The sequence below is a fragment of the Chroicocephalus ridibundus genome, chromosome 13 (assembly GCF_963924245.1).
Source record: "Chroicocephalus ridibundus chromosome 13, bChrRid1.1, whole genome shotgun sequence".
Classification (NCBI taxonomy): domain Eukaryota; kingdom Metazoa; phylum Chordata; class Aves; order Charadriiformes; family Laridae; genus Chroicocephalus; species Chroicocephalus ridibundus.
The window spans coordinates 3,078,900-3,099,748 of NC_086296.1; the positions used below are offsets into that span (position 1 = coordinate 3,078,900).

General features: G+C 58.4%; 1 protein-coding gene across 2 annotated transcripts in view; it reads right to left on the reverse strand.

Annotated features, from left to right (window-relative positions):
- The window catches only part of MYO18B (myosin XVIIIB), an 80,728-nt gene that overhangs the window by 46,037 nt on the left and 13,842 nt on the right, over positions 1–20,849 (reverse strand). For both annotated transcript variants that reach the window (XM_063350976.1, XM_063350975.1), the window contains exons 13-24: positions 15,219–15,389; positions 14,330–14,420; positions 11,326–11,518; positions 9,874–9,954; positions 9,317–9,464; positions 9,025–9,184; positions 7,673–7,856; positions 6,766–6,958; positions 6,082–6,191; positions 2,620–2,685; positions 692–820; positions 253–396 (exon numbers count right to left, since the gene is read on the reverse strand). In XM_063350976.1, the coding sequence (XP_063207046.1) occupies positions 253–396; positions 692–820; positions 2,620–2,685; positions 6,082–6,191; positions 6,766–6,958; positions 7,673–7,856; positions 9,025–9,184; positions 9,317–9,464; positions 9,874–9,954; positions 11,326–11,518; positions 14,330–14,420; positions 15,219–15,389 (1,670 nt within the window). The remainder of the gene's footprint in view (positions 1–252; positions 397–691; positions 821–2,619; positions 2,686–6,081; positions 6,192–6,765; positions 6,959–7,672; positions 7,857–9,024; positions 9,185–9,316; positions 9,465–9,873; positions 9,955–11,325; positions 11,519–14,329; positions 14,421–15,218; positions 15,390–20,849) is intronic.

Here is a 20,849-nt window from a genome sequence, read left to right on the forward strand (position 1 = left end):
TTTGCTACCGTCCTTCTAAGGAAGGAGAGTTATTTCTCCCTCCACAGCTCTGCAAAACACATCACTTGGGGGAAAAAAATGCAGTGCTAAGAAGAGACGATGACTTCTGGATGGTCAGCAAAACATCTCTGCCCTGGCAGAAGTGACTTCCAGTTTGACCGACCCACCAGGCAGAGCCCCTAAAGCTTCCTGTCCTATCCCGTCCCGTCCCGTCCCTTCCCATCCCATCCCGACCCATCGCTTGGCACATACTTCTTTTGCATGGAGCTGCTCCTCTGCGAGGTTAACGCTGAGCAAGGGCCGCACGCGGCTCAGCAGCTGCCACCAGGGCCAGTGCCTGACCGCCTGGAAGACCACCAGGTTCTTCTGGATGCAGTGGATGGCAAGGCGCTGGATCTGTGGGGAGACACAGCCGGCAGTGCCCCAAGCCCAGCCACGACCGAGCCCCTCGGGAAGGACCAGGCTGGGGCACCGGGATGGAGAGGGATGAGGTGGTGGAGGAGCTCTGCACCGCAGGGGTCAGCAGCATGGCACCTTATGGCTGCCCACGGGGCAGGGCAGAGTGGGTACCCTCCAAAGGAGCAACCTGTTCTGCTCAAAGAGGTAATTTGGATGCTCTGGGCTGTATCACAGCAGCATCGAGCCTGTGCTTTGGTGGGCACAGGGTATCCACGACCCGCAGGATGGATACCTTCAACCTCTTGAACTTCTGACGGCTGAGGAAGCCCTTGCAAGCAGCCTGGAGCAGGATCATCTTCTGGGCTACCAGCTTGTCACGCTGCTTCTCCAGTCTCGAGATGACCCCCGGCTTCAGGAAAACCTGACAGCAAACAATGGTGGTTACACCCCCCCAGGATGGTGTCTGAAACCTGCCCGCAGCCAACGGGACGTATTTCTGGCTAAGACCTGGCAGCCTCTCCCGAGACCTGCAGGAGACTGAAGGTCCTTGGACCGGCTGGGAGCAGCGAGTGCAACCACTGCACCAGCCCAAAACACTGGACTCCAGCCCCGCCTGGCCAAACCCTCAACATGTCTGTCTGCCCCGTGCCACCACGGGGCCTGAGATGGCCCTGGGACACTCATGGGACAGCAAGAGGGAGCTGTGTCCCAGCTCCATCTCATCCCCGACCCTGGCACCGCGATGGCTGCACATCCCGGAGAGCTCCTTCCACCCGCCCCTCCGTCTCCTGCTCCTGGGCATCCCTGAAACTGGGCGTACGGGGCTGCCCGGGTCCCACTGACTCCCTGGGGACTGGGCTGCTGAGTGCCCTTTGGGGTCTGGCACTCTGCGCTGGCATTTGCTCTCCGGCCCTGCCTCTTCTCGCTCCTCCTTTTTGACCTCGGCATCAACCATCACAAGAAGCTGCAAGTCCTTGAAGCTCTTCCCTTGGGGCGCTGCCCGTTTCCCACCCGCTGCCTGGACGGCAGCGCTGCCTCTGCTGGAAACAGCATTTTTGACAGCGTACACACGGATAACAGCAAAGATGCTAGTTTACAATAGGAAAAACAGAATTAACCACATCATTTTCTTTCACTGAACTTATCAGAAACACCTCATAAATGATACAGATCTGCTGATGCCATCAAATTTAGCCCGGTATCGATCTCTCGGAGTGCAAGGCATCTCCCAGCCATCGCCGGGCGAAGCTCTCGGGATATGGGACCCATCAATTCTGAATATTGCACGCCATTTGCATAATACAGCTTTAATAAAAACTGAATTACACTTGTGAAGCCGGTGGCGTACTTAAAGAGCTGCGTTTTAAAGATGCCAAATTGAATCAAAGAACAATTCCAAGGAAACTCACTTTCTTGAGATAATGCTATGATTGCTCCACCACCTATTTGATTGTCTCATTAATGTCTGTATTAACTTCACAAGCCAGCGAGTTTTAGAAGCTAGTACAAAATCAATGCTCAAAGCGATGGCAAAACTAACTCCTCTATAACAAGATGTGACTGGAGCTGCTATCGCGCTATTGATTAAGTACAAGGGTTTCATAGAAGAGATAATTGCAAACTGCACTGTGCAGGATAAAAGAAAGTTATTTTGCTCCACAGAACCGTTTCATGAATTCTTTCTTTATAGACTCAGAGAGCTGAAGGCAAGCACACACGCAAAATTAATTTTTCTTTGAGATTATTGCACTTAAGTTCAAATGTTGTTGTTACAACAACTCTTGCACCTGCAGCTCCCAGCTCAGCGGTGTTAACTCCGGCCCACCGAAACCATGAGCCGCCCACACCCCATTTACTCCCATGAGACATCAAAGGTAATTAGGAATTTAAATGCCATTAGGGGCTGGATTTCGATAATTAGGTACACAGTTTAGGGCCAGGCACAGGGCTGCACGAGACCATCCCATCCCATCCCATCCCATCCCATCCCATCCCATCCCATCCCATCCCGACTGGCTAATGCTTTCAAATGTGAATTAGGAGCCTTCTGCTTCGGTTTTCAGAGAGGCTTGGTTTCCCAGCCCACCTGGGCGCCACAGGGAGCGACAGGAGAGAGTTTTTCTCTCCAGTTTGGGAAGTTTTGGGAAGTGCCCGGCACGGGGCTGGCTGTGCCCGTACGCACCAAGAGCAACAGGGAAGCAGAAACCGGAGCCACCGTACCTGGCTGCGTCCTACGGCCACGCTCTTCTTCTCCAGATCCAGCGCCTGGAAGAGCTCCTCTATAGCCTGTGGAGAAGGAGCACATCGCGGGATTGCTCAGAAAATATTCACACCCTGGTATGAACCTGCTGAAATGGGGTGCAGAGACCCCCGCTCCTTATGGGCATTGGGTCCTTATGGGATGCACCAGTAAGGGTGCATCCAGCTCTGCTCACCCTTCCTCCTCCCCATGCAAAAGCCCACCCGCCCGGCCCGCGAGCGGCCTCCGGAAGGGCTGCTCCAGCCCCAAGTCCTGGAGCTAGAAGGGCTTTCTGCCCCGGAGGCTTTCGGCAGGATGGGGAGCGGAGATCTGCAGCTGCACGCGAGATTTTCCCCCTTTTTGCTGCCATCCCTGGTGTGGAAGGACCCCGATCCACAGGTGGCCGCGGAAGGAGGCTGCTCCGGGGGAAGCGAGAGCCCAAGCCGGCACCATCCAACCGGGGTCCAACTGCGCTGCTCAGCCACGAGCCCCCGCACCCCCCTCCTGCCCAGCTTGTCACCAGCTCGTCCCCTGGAGGCGAGAGGATAAAGCACCGAGCTCCCCCCCGAGCCCCCCCTCGAGCCCGCCGGCTCAGGGCCGAGCCCCCGCGGGGAGGCAAGCAGGAGTTTAGTCACCAGAGGTAGGAGAATTCCTGAACTCAATTACTCTGAGCTTTGGACTGACACGCAAACGTAACAGCCAGAAATACCGTACATTTCCCCAAGGTAGCAATCACTATCTGGACGAATGGATGATTTGAAAACCCCAGAGCTACAGAAACTGTGACAAAAACCCTCCGCTAATACTTCACTCCATACAACAACCTCTGGCAGCCTCGCGCATCTCCTCCACAAAGGACAAACCCACGTCAGAAATATTTTGGCACGGCCCCAGGAGCACCTTGCTGCAGCAGAACCGCACCCCGAGCCCTCGCCAGCAGCTGTGCATGCACCAGGGCGAAGTGGGGCCGGAGCACACGAGTGCACGGGGGGGACAGACCACCACGGTGCCCAAAAATTTGTGCTGGAGGTGAGGAAGCACCAGCGCCGTGGCCATGCCCCACTCCCACGGCACTGCTGGGACTGGGGCCAGGCGCAGGGCTGCGTGGGACCACCCCGTCCCATCCCATCTCATCCCATCCTATCCCTACTGGCACCCAGCGCAGGACTGCATGGGACCATCCCATCCCATCCCATCCCATCCCATCCCATCCCATCCCATCCCATCCCATCCCATCCCATCCCATCCCATCCCATCCCATCCCTACTGAGGCCAGACACAGGGCTGCACGGGACCATCCCATCCCATTCCAATGTGACAGGGGCCAGGCACAGGGCTGCACGGGACCATCCCATCCCATCCCATCCCATCCCATCCTGACAGAGGCCAGGCACAGGGCTGCATGGGACCATCCCATCCCGTCCCATCCCATCCCATCCCATCCCATCTCATCCTAACTGGGGTCAGACACAAGGCTGCATGGGACCACCCCATTCCCATCCCAACCCATCCCATCCCTACTGAGGCCAGGCACAGGGCTGCATGGGACCATCCCACCCCATCCCATCCCATCCCGACTGGGGCCAGGCACAGGGCTGCATGGGACCATCCCATCCCGTCCCTTCCTATCCCATCCCATTCCCAAAAGCCAGGTCTGACATGAGCATGGGGTCGGTTACCGCAGCACCGTCACCCTCACTACAGACAAGCATCTCTTGTGCTCCAGCGGCCGAGCTACCGCAGCTCCCCGGGAAGCAGCCTCCAGCTAACAAAACCGCGTGGCAACAAGCTCCGGGGAAGACGGGATTTTTCAAATCCCCTGCTTACACGCTGCTGACGAGGCACCCTCTGCCTCCTTACAGCTTTTAATAACAATATTGACCTTTTCCTACTGTCAAACTTGTCTTATTAAATCCCGAGGTCTTAACTGAATTTGCACACGCTGGCTGGCAGTTTGCACAACAGAGCACGTGCCCATGTTTAACTCATCCCCTCGCGGCTCTTCCCGGCTCTCGGTGCTTCTCGGCTCGCTCATAAGCCTCTTCGGGGGGCAGGGGTGGTCCTCCCCACTTTTTGCTACAAATTTATTATGAAACAAATAAAACTGGCAAATCTCCGCCTTCAATCCTGAGCTCTTTTTGACTTTCAGGCTTCATGGGACGGGGCGAGGAGCCACCCTGGGCTGAAGGAGCCACCCTGAAGGCAGACGATGCCCGGTCCCTGGGGAACCTCCACGTGCTCCCCGCTCTGCTGGGTCCCTGGGAATGCTGCCTGGCTTGTCCTCAGCCAGCTGGTTTTTGGGGGAGCTGGGGTGAAGGATAGGATGCTGCCATGCCAGACCAAAGCAACGCACGGATCCTGCCCTCCGCACGCCCCTCCGGTCCCCCAGGTTGTTCCCTGTCCTGCAAAACGAGACCTGCCAGGCACACACACCGGAGGACCGAGGCACAGCCCTCAGCAACCAGGATTTTCAAAGCCATTTCCTCTTGAGTATTAAAAAGAAGCAATAACAGGTTTCATTTCCAGGCTGATTTCTCCAAGTCCTCTCCACGGTGCAATAACGTTGGCAAACGCAGCCCACGCCAGGCATGTTTACTGCCTTTGCAAAAACCGTCCTCGGGGGGAGAAACTCCGGGATGGAGAGCTGAGCTCGGCTGCTCTGCCAGGTTGCTGGAGGACCCACGTCCCTCCGTGCTCGGGCACGCGCGGGGAAGGGTGAAGAGCGGCAGGATGCAAAGCCGCCCCCTGCAACCCCGCGCTGCGGGACGCGGGACCCAGCCCCAGCGCCAGATCGCTGCTGATCACGGACAGGGAGCTCCGACCGCCCGGAGCCCAGACATACGGACTGACCCCGCAGGCTCCCAAACCCAATCGCCGTTTCCCAGCAGCGCTGTGAATGCTGGTGAGCTGCCCTCAGCCTTCCCGAACGGGGATTTTTTTTCTCCTTCATCCCTAGTTCCTGTGGACGGCCTCACGTTTAAGAAACCCCCAGACCCGCAGTGACAACCCGGCTACTAAAGCTCCTCAACAGCTGTCCAGATGTGCGCTCCCACCCATGGCAGAGCAAAGGAGTATCACACACAGCTGTCGGGAGATACCGGAGCTCGGCAGCCCACAGACCTGCGGGTAACGACCCTACCGCAGTCAAAGGAATAATATTGGCAGACACCGAACGCCTGGGTGAGGCAGGGACTCGGAGGCAGCTCCTGTCCCAGGGCCGGGAGATGCTGGTATGACCCAGCTCGCTGGGAAAGGGGAATGCCAGGCTCACACACAGAGTACAGGCAATGCCGGCCTGGGGCTGCCTGCAGGGAACTCCGGGAATTGCTTCTCACCGCAAAGAAAGCCCCCACCGCGTTGGGAAGGGCTGGGAGAACTCCGACACCGGTAGAGTCCCACGTGGGGCTCTCAGCCCGTGCTCCCCACACCATCCCGGCACACACCTTGCTCTCATCCGGCACCTCGTAGGCAGAGGTGAACTTCTTCATGACATCCGGAGCGAGGATCTGGAAGCGTCGTCGGAACTGGGTCAGGAGGAGGCGATCCGCGTACCCTGGGGGCAGACAGACATCGCTGGGGGTCACGCCAGCCCAGGGGCACCTGGATTGCACTGAAGCGCTGGGGAGGGAGCCACGGTGGGTGTTGCTGCAAAGGGTGGCAGGTCCTGCACGCAGCAAAAGGTGTCGCGGGTGGCGGGGACGGGAGGAGCTGCCCTCAGCGGAGAGAAAACCCTGCAGCGAGGGCAGGGCGGAGGGAGCGGAGAAGTAGCAGAGATGCGCTCGAGGTGGCCAGACGCCATCCCGGTGCCTCGTGTTCGTGCAAGAGATCCCCCCGGGCCTCCTGCACGGGTCCCTCTCCCCCTGGCACGGACTGTGACCGCGGTCGGTGCAGGTACAGCCTGATGCACGGATGCTCCAAGGGGAGCATCCCACCAGAGCTGCAGCCACCCACGCTCAGGCTGTGGGCAGGAGAGGGGCTGGGAACCCCTGCAAAAAGCAGCGATAAAAACTCGGGGGCTTTCTGAAGTGGGGCTGACAAGAAGGAGATGATGAGCAAAGCATGGAAGGGCTGAGCACCGGCAGGTGGGACTGGCATGGCACGCAGCAGCGACGGAGGGCCGGGCGTACCGATGCGGTGGAGGCGCAGGGCGTCCAGGAGCTGGGTCCCCTCCAGCTGGGCTCGCAGGGTTGGCACGTCCAGCCGCAGGGCTGCGTCGGGCGGCGCGGGGGGACGAGGGACCGGCCCCTCTGTCCCCATTCCCGGCAGGAGGCAGTGGACAAAGTGCAGCTGGGACCGTCGGAGCAGGTTCGTGAGCGCGTCCTGCCAGGCAAGCAGAGGTCAGCAGTGGGAAACGCTGCCCATTCACCCTCCACCAGGTGTCTGGGCAGGTAAAGGAATCATCCCCAGGGCCCTCAAAGTGCATGTTAGGAACAACAGCTTCGGCCAGAGAGGGGAGCCTGAAGAGAAGGTCTTAGGTGCTGAGCAGGACCCTTCCTCCTAATGTCCCATGTTTTCGGTTGATGGGCTACAAAAAGTTACCTGGGTTGAGGGCTCGTGGTCAGCGTTTACCAGGGACAGCCAGGACCATAAAGTGGGCTGGCTGGGGAGTCTACGGAGGCTAAGCCTCGTCTCCTCGAGAGAGTTTAGGTGCCTTATTATGGCTGAGATCAGCAGGAGCTTGGCATGTGCCCAGCACAGAGGGCTAGTCTACTCGTCTGAGTGCTTAAGAGGATTAAGCGGCGGCCCAGCAAGGTGCGTGTGTAATCTGCTTTATGATTTGTTTGCCTGGGATGCTTCCCCTGAGAGGCAGCGGTGCTGGGGGAGGCTTGTGGCCACCTGCAGCCAAAGCAGCATCCTGGGCCAAGAGCCCTGCAGGACACAGAGCCGCGCTGGTGACCCCAGTGGAAGGTACCTGCCGGGGGGTTGGGGCTCCCCGCTAAGGAGGAGTGTGTCTAAAGCAGGGTCTCAGTGTGGGGTCAGGACACCGCAAACACCCCGACCCGCAGCCAGGAGGGTCCCGGCGCCCGCACTCACCGCCTGCAGTTTGAGCTGAGCGCACACCGACCTCTTCTTCACGGCTGCGAAGCTGCTGGCGAAGGTCTTCCTGACGCAGGCGTTGCGGTGCAGGACGGCTTGGGAGCGTCCCTCCAGCCCCGCCACGGCGCGGCAGGCCAGCAGTGCCCGCGAGCGCGGCGCCACCAGCTCCTTCACGGCATCTCTGTTGGGGAGAGCAGCAAAACGGGGCGGTGGGGCCACAGGGGTGCCGGGGAACCTCTGCTTCCCAGCCCCTTACAGGGATGGAATGCCCTGCACCTCAAACTCGGCATTGGTGCTGCCATGGGGTACCCAGCCGCGGAGCAGAGCAGGACACCCCCAACCCTTTCTGTTGCTCTCGTTTGGGCACCAAACCATTCACCGCTACTAAAACTTCCCTGCATCAAAGCCCGATACAAAACGAGCGGGGCGTGATGAAGCAGAAGGTGAAAATCATCCCGTGTGCGGAGGAGACATCTGCGGCAGCTCGGTTACATTTCATTTCCAATTTAGTTTACAAGGTTCCTCCAAGTGGTGGGGAAAACCTGCGCGGTCGCTGCACGGGGAGCTGCCCTCGGCCGGTGACGTCTTGTGACCCCGACCCGCACCGGACGCCCAACCCCGCGGCACTGTAGAGCCGAGGACATTGCGGGGTCCCCCTGTACCCCTCACCCCGCCGCTGCAGGAGGGGACTCCCACGGAAACATCAATGGCAGGGATCTGCTGACTCGCAGCACTCAGCCAGCTTTGATGGAAAGCTGTTCACTGCGGCATAATTCACCAGCTCGGTCTGTAGCGTCTACTGCCATCACAACGCGTACATCTGGCTGTCAGTCAGCCCGCGGGCTTGAAAGCTGTAAGTCAAATCACTTGACATCTGCTCCCCCCACCTTAACAAAACTCTCAAGATTCCCACAAAGCTGGGCTGAAAGCTGGGGTTTTTTCTTCTGGTTTCCTTACAGTTTTTCCCCCGGGTGGAGCTGGACTCTGACAATGCAACGCCGGTGTCGGCAGCGCCTCGGGCTGCCCCGCAGGTGGGATCTGCTCAAGATCCCATCCCCTCCAAGGCCACCTGAGGCCAGATCAGCTCCGTCCCCTGGGCTGTGCATTGGGCAGGAGGTGAGGGGACAGGCAGGGACCCCTCGCAGACAGTGCCAAGGCCATTGCCCACTGCCAGGCTGTGGGTCCTCTCCTCCCCATCAGGACGCCTCACAACCCTCCACCTTCCCCACCACAAACCACCTCTGGGAGCTGGGGCAGGTTTGCAATTTCCAGCCCCGACTCATGATGGGAATCACACCAAACCTCTCTTACGGGCACAGGGATGACCATGGCACCCGCCTCGGACTTACACCTTGGACCGCTGCAGCACCTGGATGGCGTTTTCTGCCGAGAGGTTGAGTTTGGCCTTGCTGACCCAGCCCGTGAGGTCGTAGCGCACGGGGTCCGTGCCCAGCTGGTGGGAGATCTCGAAGTGCAGCGCCTGCTCGCACCTGCGCATGCAGCCATCCCCTGCAACGGCACCCCAGGATTGCCCCAAGATGAAAAGGACGGTGAGATATTCAAGTTGCTGCATGCTTTCTTAAGTTTCCAAAGCTAAATGGCAATGCCAAAGGATGGGCAGCCGAGCTGACCCGCACTTACCCTCCTGTTCGGGTCCCTTTGTGGCGAAGTAGGAGCACAGGCGGTCGAAGGCAGCGCCGTCCCCGGAGCCTGGGATCAGCACCTCCTCGTCCAGGATCCACAGCAGCCCCCGGCGATCGGCCCCCGGGCTGCCGGGCAGCACCTGCGGCTGCCGAAGGGAGATGGCGCTTGGTGCCAGGGAAGGAGCAGGAGGGCAGCCACAGCCATGTCACCCTGCTCCTCACCTTACTCCCACCCGGCTCCCCACCACCTCTGCTCAACCGTGTCCCCTGCCCCAGGCCAGCCAGACCAGGGTCAGGAAACCACCCTGGCCTGATCCAGCTCTGGACATCACCCATGAGACCTCCACAGTATCCTGGAGGAACAAGTCATCCCAGCTCTGCAGCCAAGCCGGGAGGGGTGCCCGGCGCGCAGGGCTTCACCAGGAAAGATGCTTGCATTTTAAAAAGCCAAAAAAGTCTTGGTTGATGCTGTACGCTCCCTTGCAACAGCCTGGACTGCTCAAGGATGCTTCAAGCACGGAACCAACTCCCACCACGGCCATGGGGACAGGTTACCTGTGAGGAGCTCAGGTCGATGATGGACAGCGTGGCCAGTGGCGAGCGCTCTGGAAGATCAAAAGACACCTCAACATTTTCCTGGAAAACATTATTTAAAAGCTTGCTTCAGTCATGGTCTGGCATCTGAAAGCCAAGACGAGATATGTTTGCACGGAGCGGGAGGAGGGTGGTGCGGGCCGAGCTCCCGCCCGGCTTTGCAGGGATGCAACCACCGGAGACGTCTCTGCCGTGACGCGGAGGCACGGCCACATCTGTCCCCGCGGGCAGGGCTGTCGGGACCACCGCACCCAACAGGCTCCTGCAGTGCTTTGTGGATGTCAGCCAAGCTGCATAAATCAAGGATATAACAATAACTGAAGACTTAATGAGAAAGCGCCAAGAAAACAACCCATTATTTAATTTGCAGCTTGCAGGCATCGTTGCCCTTTCTCAACCGAGGGCTTCAGGCTGCAAGCCCGGGGCTGCAGGGCTCACCCACCACCCGCTGCTGCAGCACCCACCCCTGACGCCCCCCACGCCAAGCCCTGGAGGGCAGGGACCCCCCCGGGAAGGGCAGGGCAAGCACGGCTTGCTCTTGCTCATGTGTGAACCAGGGATGTTCAGCAAGAACTGTAGCTTTAACGTCTCTCCATGGTAACACGCTGAGATTTTGCTCAGGGATTCAGGTTTGCAGCCCGAGCACGCAGGTGGAGCATAAAGCAGCAGCCGAACCCCAGGGGCACGTGCCACCATCAGCCCCACGCGTGACCCAGCTCTGGGAGTCACCGGGTCGCAGTCACAGTCCCACGGCTCACAGGAAAATGTCTTGCACCGGAGCAGCCGTCCTCAGCCAGCAGCAAAGCCAAGGCAAGGCGAGCCTGCTGAGCACGCTGTCGTCTCAAGCTCGGCCAGTAACTACACATCCATCACTAGTAAAGAGCACACGGATACTCACTTGGCGCAAGTGATGTGTGAATATTAAGCCATGGGAATTCAACTATTTTCCCAAGGCTAGAGGTAATAAAGAAACTTCTGCGAGACTGATAAGTTCATCTCTGCTTGTAGATTTATCAGCAGCTTATTTCTGCAATAATTTATCATTTTCCTTTCTATTCTCCATTATTCATCACCTGAGGAAAAACTCAGCTGCACCAACAGAAGGGCATGAAGCCTCCTGAGCTGGAACAAGCCTGCCCAAAGAGGTGCCCAGACAGCCTGGCATCTCTAGCACCTCAGAAATACCCAAGACGATCCATCAGTGGGGCAGTGGGGGCACAAGAGACCCACTTCAAGGCTACCGCTCTGTACAGACCCCTCATTTCTGCAACACCCCTCCCATCGAAGCTGCTGAAGTGTGTTATTCAGTCACACCATGGCAGGGCACAGGGATCCGATGGGTCAAATGCAGCCCCGTCCCCGGGTGCTGGGAAGCTGGTCCCTGGGATGCTGCTCCCAGCCCTCACGTCTCACCTCTCTGTACCTCTCCATTTCCGAAACAAAGGTTTTCTCGTAGAAAAGGGCCTGCAGCCGCTCGTGCACGTAGTTGTGGCAGAGCTCTTCAAAAGTCGCCGCTCGCTCACCCCGCTGGTGCCGCGGGTTGTGAAAGCCAGGAGTGTCCACCACCGCGATGGAGGCCATGGAAAGGTGCTGGGAGGAGAAAGACCTGGGGAAAGAGTCCCACACACCATGAGGTTTTACCCATGACATGCCTCAGCTCTGCCTTCCGAGGTGACACTGCTCCTGCCCCCAACATACACGTCCCGAGGTGGGCACCATCCCACCAGTGACCAGCCCAGCGCTTCCCACCTCCCCCTCTCCCAGTGTCTCCAGTCAGGGAGCACTTGCAAGAGTGCAAGCTTGTTTGCTTCTCTCTTATGCTTCACCTGCCTCTTAGAATCATAGAATTGCCTAGGTTGGAAGGGACCTTTCAGATCATCTAGTCCAACCATCAACCCAACTCTGACAAAAACCATCACCAACCATATCTCGAAGTGCTATGTCTACCCGTCTTTTAATCTTCTTTGATCTACTCAAGCCAGCGCCTCCGTCCAGCCTGGATGGAGACACATGGCATGGGCTGCTCCCGACCTGGCCTAACAAACCCTTAACGGTGGGGTGGGATGAGGTGCCGCCCTTCCCACGCTTGGCTTCATCCTGCCACTCTAGTTATTTAAGTAAAGTACTACATCTTCATCCAAATGTGTTAAGTTTGATGGACCAGTTGATTTGAAAAGCTGCTAAGCTGGCACGTGACGCCAACACTGAGGGCAACGCAAGTGTCCAAAGCCCCAGCTGCTGCACCATGCCATGACGCCTGCGGTGTTACTACAGGGGAAGCTGCCGATGTTCAGCTCCTGATGAAATCTCTGACTGGAACCGCAGCCCGTAACACACGTGATCTGAGAAGCAGACATCAAGGGGGTCCTCGGGAGAAACAGAGATGTTGTTTACTTCTTCAAATATTGCTTGCAGCCATTCCCGGTATTTCAGATAAGGACAGCAGGGGAGTCCGACCCTGAGAAATCTCCGAGATTGTTTTTAATGTGTATTTCTGAAACAGCCATCGCGTTGTGCTGCTTCGCCAGCTACAGTGATGCCCCTTCCCCGGCTGCCCCATTGGCAGGGCCACCCATCGGAGATGCCTTTCTCCTCCGCAGCAAGGCACCGAGGATGCCAGCACCTCCATGAAAGCACAAGGCTGAACAAAGAAACAAAAGCGTATTTCCGAATGGCTTGCAGGATTTCACACCAGCACCCCCCTGCAGCCAGAGCTGAAAAGATTCGCGTTCGCCATCAACTCGCTGAGGAAAACGGCATTTTCACAGCTGCGCTTCAACATGCCTCTTCTCCTGGATCATTGCTGCAATGGCTTCAGAGGCTTTGGTGGGCTGGTGTGGACGCTACCTTTAAAGGGAAGAGGGGACCCGGGACACATCCCGAGCTAATGCTGTTATTTAGGAGAATCAGCAACATTTTGCTCTTCCGTCAGCCCTTTGAGTACCATCAGCAGTTTCCCCTCGGAGTGCGGTTGCCAGGAATTACAATAAAAATATTCTGCAGGTTAAATAACCGCAGGTTAAAATAAACCTGCAGCAACAACACAGAGTATTTTGGGCACCAGCTTCTGGGTGGATGCTGACTTCAACAAACTGAGTTGCGCATCGGAACTGAGAAAATGGAAAGGTTTGTGGGCCTGATCCTTAACTTATTCCATTTATCCGAGTAGATCATTTTGGATTTACACCACCTGAAGAAAAAGACACTTCAGGCCGCAGAGGATGTGCTTCCCTTCCCATCCTGGCTCTCCCGATGGAAATGAGCAGAGGGAGGATGAGGAAGAGGAAGGTGCCGCCTGCGTGGCCGCACCAGCACCGGGCAGCAGGACGAGCCGCAGCCTCCAGGGCACCTCAGCGGCTCCTCTGGTGCCGGACCGCTCTTGACACCTCGATCCTCTCCCGTGATCAAGCTTTTACCATGAAGCGACTCCTCCCACGGGTGTTCAGGGCTCGCTGTGGGATTCCCCGACTGATTTACTGCTCTGCCCGTACCGCTAACCTTGATTTCAGACTGCAAAGTCACATCTATTATTAACGGCAGCCGGGCTGCTCCTCTCGGCGCTGCGATGCCCCGCTCGCCGCTGCTCGGGGTTGGCCAGCAGCAGCACGTCCCCCGGCCGCAGCAGAAGCGGTGCCAGTGCCACCGGTGCCAGGTTGCTGTGCCAGGCTGCCCGTGCCGGCAGGGAACCGCTGGAGAGAGTCCAGCAGAGGCTACGAAGATGCTCAGGGACTGGAGCACCTCTCTGCTGAGGAAAGTCTGAGAGCCCTGGGGCTGTTCAGCTGGAGAAGAGCAGACTGAGAGGGGACATCATCAATGCTCAGCAATATCTAAAGGGCAGGGGGAAGAGGATGGGGCCAGACCCTTCTCAGTGGTGCCCAGTGGCAGGACAAGGGGTAACAGGCACAAACTTGACCGTGGGAAGTTCCACCTAAACATGAGGAGGAACTTCTTTACTTTAAGGGTGGCAGAGCCCTGGCACAGGCTGCCCAGAGAGGTGGGGGAGTCTCCGTCTCTGGAGACACTCCGAACCCGCCTGGACGCGTTCCTGTGCCACCTGCTCTGGGTGACCCTGCTCTGGCAGGGGGTTGGACGGGATGATCTCCAGAGGGCCCTTCCAACCCCTACGATCCCGTGATTCTGTGACACGTGCTGCCCCGTCCACCACCCGGAGGCACAGACACTGCAGCTCCACGGGGTCCCTTCATCCTCAGTGCCGGCTACATGGGACCAACAGCCTGAGGAAGGTCCCAACTGCCAGCGTGCTCTCCCAGACAGAGATTTCCATATAACCTCCTTTTTTCAGCAGGCGGCGGCTGCCTGCTCCACGTCCCCCTCCAGAGAGCCCCCAGCAAAGGCTCCTCCGCAGCAGCCCCAGCAGAAGGAGCCATTGCCCATGGACCCCCCCAGCCCTCCGTACCTGTTGATCAGTGAGACAACGGCGGCAAAGAGCTCTTCGTAGAGACCCGAAGCCATCCCTTCCACACACTCCACACCCGTCATCTTCAGCCCTGGCAGAGAGAAGGGCAGACGAAGCCACATCGTTTATTTCCAGCCGAGTTCAGCCCACCCGCAGCCGAGCCGGTAGCAGGGCAGGAGAACCCGCACGCCTGCCATCGCTGCAGCGCATCTCCTCCCGCCTGCCTTCAGCTCCTCTAGCGCCTCCTGCCCAACGCCTATTTAAGAAATACAACTATCGCCGTGTTAAAGGCCAGTTCAGCAAGTTCTTGCTTTTATCAGAATAACAGGCTGTCATTCTGCCGCCGCGGATGAGTCGGGCGTGGAAAGGCTGACCTTAAAGCCGGGCGGTATCTCACACCCCCTGCCACGCGCATGCTGGATCTGCCTCCGCGAATTACAGCCATTCATTAATTTGAGGTTTACAGTGGCTCGGCAGCAGTTTGTCCAGCAGGAGCACAACGCCCCGACGTGTCCGTGTCTCCCCGCAGGACACGGGTCTCCGCAGCACAACATCAGCGTGGCTGCATTGGTGGGCACGGGGAAGGATGCCCACCCCCCTGGTTTGGGGGGGGTTTCCCCAATTTTCTTGGGAGAGCTCTCACAGCGTTTAAGCCACGTCACCTGTCTGCCAGGGGCGTTATCTGAATTCACCCGATTTTCAGGTGTCCCTAAGGAGTGACAGGCAGGGTTGGCTTTCAGGTATCTACATGACAAGGCAGTTAATAATTTAATTAATATGAACATACTTAAATGGACCTCACCGCCTGAAAAGTCCAAAGCAGCGCAGAGCCCAGCATTTCCCGATCACCCATAAATGAAGGAAAAAAAGGGATGCAGCATCCCGGTACCTGCCGGGCTCTCCTCCGCCGGGGGCAGCCGGCTGCCTCGTGCCGTCACCTGCACCAGGATCTGCTTCAGGTGGTGTTTGAAGACGGCGGTGGTGAACTCCTCCAGGTCGCAGCCCAGCACCTCGGCGGCATTGCTCGCACACTCGAACTTCATGAACTGCTTCCTGCCAACTGGGGAGGGGGACGCGGGGGAGCAAGGAAGGGCTCAGGCAGAGCCAGCCCCAGCGGAGCCGGCCGCGGGCTCGGCCCCCTCGGGCAAACCGCCCTGCTCACTCCCACGTGCAACCCCCCAAAACCAAAATCAAATAAAACAAAAAAGGACTGGTGCTTGTAGGGATGGGGAGGCGGGTGGGGATGCTGTACCAGTGCACCCCAGCTTCCTTCGATCCCCCCCCCACCAAAGACTGCTGGGTCAGCCCTTCCCTCGCATCCCGAACGGGCAGGTTCACGCCAGGCACTGCCCTTGCTGACCTGCTCGGAGCAACATGACAACCCTGAGGACCACAGCCTGGAAATGCCCTCTGGGCACCAAGCTAGCCCGGGGAAAGCGGGCAGGAGCCCCACCGGTGGGCAGGGAGGGGGCCTCTGCCCCCCAGCAGTGCTTGGACGAGGATGCAAACCAGCTAGCAATCAACCCACATCAAACGACGGTTTCCACCTCGAAGACAATGGCTGCTAGGGAGAGATTTAGCGTTAACGTCCGATTCAGACTGGACGTTAGGAAGAAGTTCTTCACCGTGAGGGTGGTGAGACACGGGAACAGGTTGCCCAGAGAGGTGGTGGAAGCCCCATCCCTGGAAGTTTTTAAGGCCAGGCTGGATGGGGCTCTGAGCAGCCTGATCTAGTGGGGGGTGTCCCTGCCCATGGCAGGGGGGTTGGAACTAGATGATCCTTGAGGTCCCTTCCAACCCTGACAATTCTGTGATTCTACGATTCCACCTTACCGCCCATCTGCGTAACATCACTAACTGAACCGAAAAGCTTCTTCCTCCTTAAAGTCCACTCGCCCCCTCCTGCAACCCCTCCTCCTTCAGGGACAACTCCCGTATGTCTCTCTAGGCACTGGACCCGGTCTCGTGGCCCTCGTGACCCCCGCAGTGCGCAGTATGTGGGGCTGCCCTCCCTACGCACACGCTTCTGCTCACAACAGCTGTAAGGATTTCCTCAGCTTTGCAAGTTACTTGTCATATTAAAGCCTGGCTGACTCCAGCAAGGTTGACAGATTTGTCCCTCTGGGCAATCATTTTGCACAAGAGGACCTTTTTTCTCTTGGTCCGAAGTTAGTCGAAAACTTGAAGGATCTCACACCAATGCTTTGGAACTTATTTTTCCCCGTGATAGTGCTCCCCGGGTGCTCAGAGCATCCCACCTGCCCAGCGAGACTGGGCTGTTTTGAGGAGGAGGAGGAGGAGATGTTTTGAGAAGGAGGAGGAGATGTTTTGAGGCAATTCAGAGCAAGTCAGGAACCAGGTGGACCACGCGACCTCCCCAGGCTGCTACTGCCAGCACGGCGTCGGTAACGCTGTGCATTTGAAGAGCTTCAGTGGAGCAAAATAGCAGATATATTTATGGAAACTGATGGGATTACGAACCCAATCCTTCAATAATCCCAGATCACCTTCCCCAGCCCCAGCGGCGTTCGCCGTCCCCAACAGCCCGAGGGCAGCGCTCCTCCCAGCGCCCTCAGCAAACACAGCTGCCACGCGTTACTTGCATCCAGCAACAGCAATTCCAGCTTAATGATTAAAATCAGTGTCTGCAGGATAAACCCTTTTACAAATCCAGGTGCTGCGGAGGCAGCCGGCCGGCACACGCTCAGGAACACGGGAGGACGAGCAGAAACGGGAGCAGATCAGCACTTTTAGATGGTGACGGATGAGGAGCCAGCCCGGAGGCTCATGGCTAAGAAGTGCCCTTAAAATACAGCAGGCGGCTGGTGGCCGAGGAGAGGATTTGGGATGGAAAGCGGGAGATGGCCACATCTGGCCAGCCCCATGGGGGACCGGGGTCCTCTGCTCCTGGCCGAGGAGATGTATAACGCAGCAAAAAGCCATTTTCCTTGGGGCCAGGGGCTGGGGGGCTGCTTCACAAGAGTCGTCCCCCTCTTTCTCTTCCCCTTTGATCTTTTCCCATTATTTTTCATTCTCCCTGAAGGACTCCAACATCAAGGGCTGTGCTGGAGCAGACAGAGGAATTGCCTCAACAATCCGGGCTTTGATTTATTTTTGTTTTCACTTGTTTTCATCTGAGCTGGCTGGACAGAGGCTGATCCCCATCAGACAGAAGATCTCCGCCTGCCGCTGCGTGCCGGGGAGCGGAGCGGCTGCGGAGCCAGGGCTGCACAGACCTGCCCCACCGGCCAGGCTCCCGCAGCCAGCATCCCACTCCGGCCATTCCAGCATTCCTTGCCGGCCACTCCGCATCCCCCACTGGCCTCTCCAGCATCCCATGCCAGCCGCTCCGGCATCCCATGCCAGCCACTCCGGCATCCCACACTGGCCGCTCCAGCATCTCACACTGGCCACTCCGCATCCCATTCCGGCCACTCCGGTATCCCACACTGGCCACTCCAGCATACCACACCGGCCGCTCCAGCATCCCACACTGGCCACTCCGCATCCCACGCTGGCCACTCCGCATCCCACACCGGCCATTCCAGCACCCCACACCGGCCGCTCCAGCATCCCACACTGGCCACTCCGCATCCCACGCTGGCCACTCCGCATCCCACACCGGCCATTCCAGCACCCCACACCGGCCGCTCCAGCATCCCATGCCAGCCGCTCCGGCATCCCACACTGGCCGCTCCAGCATCCCACACTGGCCACTCCAGCATCCCATGCCAGCCACTCCAGCATCCCACTCCAGCCGCTCTGGCATCCCACACTGGCCATTCCAGCATCCCACACTAGCCACTCCGGCATCCCATGCTAGCTCCTCCAGCATCCCATGCCGACCGTGCCAGCATCCCACGCTGTCCACTCCAGCAACCCCGGGACGAGCAAGCCAGCCCAGCCTGCCATAGTACAAACATTCCCAATGGAGCAGCTACAACTGGGGAAACCAGTCGCCCCCACCATGCTGCTCCAGCGTGGCAGAGGTCCTGCTGCTCCGAGCAGAGGGATGCAATTCCATGTTTCCCACCTCCACAAAACCAAACAATCGCTGTCTGACCGGCATGCGGTGTTGGAGGCTGGTGTGATGCTGCCCAGTGTGTTGGTGCCCCCCGGACACGCTCCCCACATTGCACCCTCGCTGTAAGCAGCCAACGTGTGCCTCGGCAGCAGGTCTGGGGGCACGGCCGCTGCTGCAAACCCCGCTGTGCCCGCAGCTTGCCCAGCTGCGGATCTGCCCAGCCCATAGCCGCTGGCCCGCCGGCAACCTGCCCCGGGAGAGGCCGGGCACCATTTCGCACTTCATAAAATATAAAGAGCGGCAGCGGCGTGCAGCCCTCCTGGGCGTAATGTGACCATTGTAAAACACGCCAGCTTTAACACCTAAAAGGAAATTACCTCGGCCCATTTAATATTTAAGAGAAGCAGTAGGAAAATACCAGGTCAGCACCAGCTTCGTCGCCCTCGCGCGCCCACGCAGCCAGAAGCCCAGCAGCTGGGTTTCTATTTTGTATTTCAATTCGGGAAGCGTGGGGAGCAGCGGGGAAGCCCAGAGGGGCTGGACCCCGTCCCCCCCCCCGCCGTCCCCATCCGCGCCTCCGCCTGGGCTGGTACCCGTGAGCCGAGGGCAGCGGTGCCCGGGAGCAAAGGGGAGATGCACGGTGGGCTCGCTGCTGGGACGGGGCAGCTCAGCATCACCTCGAGCCCCCGTCCCCTGCCAGCCGTGCAGGTCGGCAGCCCCATTCGCCTTCCTCCCTGACCCCCCACCCTCCTCAGCCGCTCCGGGCACACCTTGTCAGCACCGCCCTTTTTCTTCTACTTATTTTGTCATTAAAACATTTGCACTGCTAATGGGACAAATGAAAAAGCTCATTTGTTCCTCTTTTTTAGCCTGGGAGGGGACAGGGAGAGAGAGGAGGCTCCTCCTGGCTTGAATGGTTAATTTATTTGTCCTGCACTAAATTCTCCAGTCTATTCTCTGTTGACCCATTGCCTGATGTATGACATATTAAAGCCTATATATAACAAAGGGAAGAGCTGTGTAATAGCATGATTAAAGAAATCTGCCATTCTGGCTGCATTTCCCCGACTGTTTGTAATAAAGATGTCAGAGCGCTGAACAGATAGTGCCATAACTCGGCGTGTGGGGAGACAGCCCGCCCGGACCAGGAGCCGCGGTGGTGATCGTAAAAACCTCCACGAAGGAGAGGCAACATCAGCAGGAACCGACCCCCCCGGTCCCCCCCAGGACCCCAACAAGCCGGCAGCAGAGCTGGGCTCCAGCCAGGACTCCAGCTATTCCCAGTGTTTTCTGCTCCTGCTCTCCTGGCTCTGAATCCCGGACCACGGCCAGGACACGGAGGAAAACCGGCCCCCACGCTGAGCGGGGATGTGCCGGGGGTGCAGACCCCCCCGACACCCTGCTGCCCACGGGCCTGGATCTCCTCGCCGCTCCCCGCCCAAAGCATAATTTCCAGCAAACCTCCCATTTTTGCAGACCCGAGCAGCGGATCGTACAGCTCTGCCCAATTTGTGCTCCACACTAGTGTCCCCGGGAGGGGGACGCATCCTCCTGCCTAAATCCTCTTGCCTGGGGAAAAGAAACCCTAAGGACGTCCTCCAGCGTACTTTGTGGCTGGATGGTCACCGCGCTAAGATCCAGCCCCTGGAGACCGTGTCACCTTGGTTTAGGTCTTTCCCTTGGGCAAAACTGTTTCTCCTGAGGGTCGCAACTCATGAAGCACAGAGAGGCATCGTCCCACCAAAACACAACAGGCAAAACCAGCTGCGCTTCCCTTTATGGCAGGAAAACCCAGGCCCCGAAAAGCAAAAGGCTTTATCAGAGAGAGAGAAAAAAAACCTGGCAACATCGAGAGAGCAGCCCTAATGCAATCCTTTCCAAGAATCGTTTTGATGAACGACGCAGGGAAGCAAAGGGGCCTTTCCCGGCAGGAGCGAGGTGGCCTTTCGCTCACCCGCAGCACAGAGCACAGGCAAAGCCGGGGATTTAATGACACCCAAGGCCACCGTTGGGCGCCCGCCCCGGCACAACGGCTCGGAAAACCAAAAGCAAAGCCAAAGCAGGGGGCAGAGGCTGCCTGCCCTGGGTCCTGCTCTCTCCTCTTCACCTCCGATGCCGGCATGGCCATCACAGACGGTGCCAGGGACCATACAACGATGCCGGAGCTTTCCTTGTAAACCTGTCTTCCCTGCGCTTACGGGAATCCCGGGAAAAGGAGGGGCTGCAGCCGGCTCCCCCCGCACAGAGCAAACCGCAAAGGCTTAAACTCCGCGGGTGTGTATCCAAAAGCATCGCGAGGCGGAGTTGCTGGGAGGGGACGGATCTGCACACGGCTTCACGATGTTGCTTTATGCAATTTATTGCCCGGCTCCTCTCCCGATGGCAGCCCAAGCGGCGCCGGAGCACCGGTATCCCAGCTCCATCCCACCCAGCGCCCCGGAGCCACTGGCACATTTTTCCCCCTGCAAAAGTGACCACCCGAGAGACGGATATATT